At 32.9% G+C, this 5,386-nt stretch overlaps 1 protein-coding gene across 1 annotated transcript; it reads right to left on the minus strand.

Moving 5' to 3' along the window:
- On the minus strand, window positions 4,443-5,000 carry LOC18599674 (agamous-like MADS-box protein AGL80). The gene has a single exon (XM_018121044.1). It carries the CDS (start codon window positions 4,998-5,000, stop codon window positions 4,443-4,445), a length of 558 nt encoding a protein of 185 aa, XP_017976533.1.

Genomic DNA, 5,386 nt, shown 5'->3' on the forward strand with positions numbered 1-5,386 from the left:
CCAGAGCCCAAAACGGTGCGTTTAGGAGAAGGCCAAGCAGACCAAGGAAGCGGGCCAGGCCGACCTCCGCGCAGCCCAGACCACTTGGGCCATCCTTCCGGCCCAAGCAAGGTGAGGCCCTACCCATTTCTTGTGAATTTGGGCTCATTTAGTTCATTTTAATTATTTGTTTAGTTTAAATAAAGACATGTAATAATAAAAAATATTAATATTATAAATATATTTGAAAGCTTGCAAAAAATAAAATAAATAATAAATAAATAAATATAAATATACATATATATATTATATTATATTTTTGGATAAAAAAATTAATTAAATAAAAAATATATAAAATAAAATAAAAAATAATGATAGTAATAAAATGAAAAAAATAAATAAATAATATAATTGGAATAAATATTTGAGTATTACCACCAAAAAGGGGGCAAAGAGTTGCCTCTTTCCGGTGGATATTTTCGGGTATGAAGTCAGAGACGGATTTTCACCGAAGCGTCGGGATAAATCCGAACTCTAAACTCCAAAACCTATTAAGCCTAATAATCATTGTTAGAAAACAATATATATGGAAAATTTTGTTAATTTAAATAAATATTACTAAACAATCCAATCGTTTAAAGATTAATTAATTATTTATTAGACAAGCTTTGTAATCAAGTAAAAATTGGCCAACAACAAATATGGATTTAAATAGACAACTAAAAGTAAAGTACAAATAAATAAATAAAAAATAACAAATAATCAAAATTTTTAAATAATCAATAAACGCGTGCATATAGATACCATCATTTTATTCTGTCATTGCACGCCACTCTTATTTTGCATATGGTGCGGGAATCCCGATGATGGGATTTCTCCGAGGAGCTCGTAGAGACGAGTTCTTCCGGGGATATCTCTAGGTGAGGAGAATTTCGAGACTTCACCAAAGCGTTGGGATAGTCTCCGAATAATTTTCCAATAAAAGATTACCGACTCCATCATTTAAAATAAACAAGTCACGACATCATTCTATGCTTGCATCATATGCATACGTAAGACCAGGTGAAAAACTCAGTCTGACAATTCAATAAAAAATTTTTAATTAATAAAATAGGGATTAAACTTAGAAAAGGCTATATTAAGATAACTTAAGATTAAATGGTGCCGTTCGTAGAACGGGCGCCACGGAGGTGCTAATCCTTCTCCGTGTGTAACCGCACTCCCGAACTCATCTTTAAAAACGTAGACCAGTTCTCGTTCTTTCGACCGGCCTAAAATTAATTTAGGACTTCGTCGATTAGAATCGAGTTATTAGGTGGCCAATCACACTTAGATAAAAAGATTGGTGGCGACTCCCACAAACTTTGAGATTTTTAATTTTCGCCCCGCGTCTGGCGGACGGGTTCCCGGACCCGCACATTACGACAGTGAGTTGGGTCATTCTTCTTGAAGAAAAATTGGATTATTGCTTCTGAGACGGTAGTTAATTTGCTTGAGGTGCCATTGAGTCTTTACCATATAATATGCTGTATTTCTTTACCCTATTTACCTTGTATGTATTCAGATATACACTTGAGAGCATCATATATGTAACATATGGAAAATTTTATCGCTCCCAGGTGCTCGATTCTGTTGGATCTTTGTTGGAAATGAGAAAAAGAAGAACTTGCAGAATTAAGCTACAGAAATGCAGTCTAGTTGTTTTCTTTTCAAGGTTCAAAAGTTCCCTTGGAATGATAGTTCAATGTCTATCTTTTCAGCACTGGGAACATGTTGTTTCACCATTTTGTGAATCTTGCAAATGTGAAAAACCTGAGTAACTGTTAATGTGTTTATAGAAAATCTTGTACCATTTTGTGCATTTTGAGATATCTAACATATACTAAATCTTCATACATAATTATGGCCATCTTGTCTCACTTCACATTTTCATTTTTATTGACTTGCATATTTATTTTGAGCACTTAAGATTCTTTTTTTCAAATCCAAATGAAATAATGCATTTGCAATTGCATAACCCACTATCTAAGATGGCTTTTATTTAATGCCAAATGCAAGAACACTACTTGCATTAGGAATAACATTTATTGCTATTGCATAAATTATGACTGATGGGTTGACAAAGATAAACGTATCTCATAGTAAAGATTTTTTTATATTTTGTAATACTTATTGTCTATTAGGTATTTCGTTATTGTAGTCCTTTTTTAGTTATAATTTGAAGAACTGATCTTTTAAAAATTAAATAAATTTTATAACCTTTCCAAAATAGAAAATCAAAAGAAAAAATCATAACGGTTACTAACTAACTCTATGTTTCTATAAAATACATATCATTATCTTCCATCGAAAATTAAAAGGATTCTTATTTCACTAATTAAGTTCATTTTGCATAAGAAAAAAAGGTGACGATTTCTTATTCATGACTCACTCTACTTTGATTCGATACATGTTACTACTACCTTTTTTTGGTTTCTTCACAAAATATATAGCCCACTCTTTAACCTTTAGACACAGCATTAATGTTTAGTTTAGTCCTACTCTTTAACCTTGTGCTGAATAATCAAAGGTGGCTCTTAATTTTCATTCCTTCCAGCATTTTAATTCATTCCCATTTTGTTCATATCCAAAAAAGCAAACCAAACCAATCCTTAATCATGAAATTTTTAGCTTAGCTTATGTACATAATTTCCAACTTTATGATTTCAATTGCAATGCACTGCTCTGACGCCAAGGTGTAGGGTTTATCAAGAGGAAGATGAGAGTAAGGTTGCTGTCTATCCTTCTTTTTTTTATCATACTTTCATTCCAAACCCTCTTCTTTTTTCATATATCAAATTTTAATCTATACGTAAATAAGAACCAACATATCTTTTAAGCACAAGTATGTCCCATCCTCCCAATTAATCACTGGAGGTTAGGTTTTGGTTTTTACCACCTTTTGACTTTTGCTTTATCTGTTTCTTCTAGTCAAGTATTAAAAGAGTGCTCTTGTGTATCCTTGGCACTGCATGAAGTCCAGGCCTCTTTCCTATCATATTTCTAACTTGGATATCGAAAGTATCGTATCATGATTAAGTTGCTATGATCAGCATCTTCATTAATATGCTTTCAAACATTCGTATTAAGGGTATCAACAGAAAAGATCTGGATATTGACCAAGAAATTAGACATGAATTTGGGTTTATTACAGTCTAAGGTAGAACTAGATGGTAAATTGACTACCTTGAAAATTTTAATCCATTGATCTGCATGCCTTGATTAAGTTTCTATATTTTTAACGTCTCAATAGTAATATCATTAGACAAAAGTTTTGCAAAATCTAAAAATAATTACAGATAAATAAAATACATCAAATGGTAAGAACCGGTTGTTCATCCAATTATTTATTTATAATGTTTATGTCAAAAATTCTAAAGTACTTGTTGTAGTTTTAATGCTCTTTGCATGATGAATTATAATTCACTTATTGGATTCATATTCAGCCAAATGGCTCATATATATTTGATGTGATACTGCATACTAATGAGGAGGTTTATGACTTTTTTTGATGTGCTGCAAATGGTTTGCAAAGATTAATTTTCATTGATGTACTACACATGTTTAATATATCATCTCTTTAAATAATCGACAAAAGATATTTTATAAAATGTTTTTGATAAACCTATTGCTTGTATTTATATGCAATAAAAAAACTGAAAGGGCTTATAATGATCATTTATTTACATTTTATGTTGATTTGGCTTTTTTTTTTTTTGCTCAATCAAAAACAATTTTATTGAATATCAACAACTAATACAAAATTTGATAAATAAAAGGAGATCATATTGAAGCTTACAACAACACACCATATGGAAAGAACTGAAACAACCCCCAACAACATAAATCATAAAAAACAAGAATTCCAACAACACTCAACACCTAAACAAGATAGCTGTTGTAGCAATTCAAAACTCAAGATATGTGATTTGACTTTGTTTTAGTCTTTTGTACTGGATGTAATACAAGTTTTCATTGTAAAGCTGACATTAATCTGTAATTTTTCTACAAATGAGTCTGCATGGACAATCTAATAATCGGATACTAGAAATCTGAAATGGAGAGAATATTGATATCAATTGATATGAATATAATAATCATGATGATTGAATCCTAAGGAATTTATTTAGGTACATTAGATTCAAGGGGTGATTATGAACAAGAAAGAAAATGTAAATAACTTAAACTAAAATATAAAAACATGCAATAACAACATCCATTAGACATAACAATTAACACAAGCAGACAGACATTAGAACTGTGATACACATAGCTGTTTTTCCTAAGGGAAAAACGCAGTGGGGTTGTTATCCCCAAATGGGAGCACTGAATCAAGTCCCACGTCTTCTGATGAGTGATTCAAGTCCTTGGTCAACTGTTTCCATTGCGCTATTTCGAGCTCACTCATGCTCTGAACTCTCTACCTACACCTTCTCTCCACTCTTTAGCATCGTTTCTGGGGTTGCCATTGTTGTTGATGCTGCTGCTGCGAAACTTTGGGAATGAGATGGCTTGGTAAGCGTATAAACCTTCTTGTCAATATCCTTCAAGTTTTGCTTGAGCAACAACCCGAGGTCACTCAAATCCGTCATGTTCAATATCTCCGACCCTTGTTTAGCTAGGCATTGGAACATGACTTGTGTGATCTCCTTCTCGCGATTGTCCCTGCACTGTCTCTTAAGTTGCTTGTTGGCTTGTTCGATCCTTTGCTTAAGGAAACTCACTTGGCTCATCATCCCCATACTTTGATCCATCTTAAGCATCTTCTTAATCTCCGAGAGCACGCATTGGGCTCCTGCAAGGGATGGCCAAACCTCAAGTTGAGCATCATAAGGATTGTAGATTATCATAAAAGCTTCTATCCCGCAAAGGTTACTTAGTTCGCTCGCCTTCTTCAGTAAACCTTTCTTTCCTTTCTTGAAGGTAGATTTCCTTGTAGAATCTTTGGTGATGTAAGAAAGCTTCACCTTCTTTCTAGTCATGGCTACCTAGAAAGCAAAGAATTGGAATCGAAAGCTTTCTATGCATTTCTTACCCAAACAGCCTACACTATATAGTGATGAAGGGATTCCATTGTTCTTATTGCAAGATTATAGTGGTGTTGGTCCATGTTGTATATAGTAATGGTGACTTAAAAAGAAAGGAAAAACAATCAGGGCACCCCTTGAATTTCAGCAAAAAATACACATCTAGTCTTTTATTTGAAGTGGATTGATGCAAACATTGACAAAATATCTTTGTGAAGGGAGTGAAAATTTGCTCAAAGTATATGAAGAGATCTCAGTCTAAGGATATCAAAGCTGTAATTTGTCAAACAAAATTCAATTGGATGAGGGCTTCTCTTATCTAAGACATGATGATTCTTTTT

The sequence above is a fragment of the Theobroma cacao genome, chromosome 5 (genome assembly GCF_000208745.1).
Source record: "Theobroma cacao cultivar B97-61/B2 chromosome 5, Criollo_cocoa_genome_V2, whole genome shotgun sequence".
NCBI lineage: Eukaryota > Viridiplantae > Streptophyta > Magnoliopsida > Malvales > Malvaceae > Theobroma > Theobroma cacao.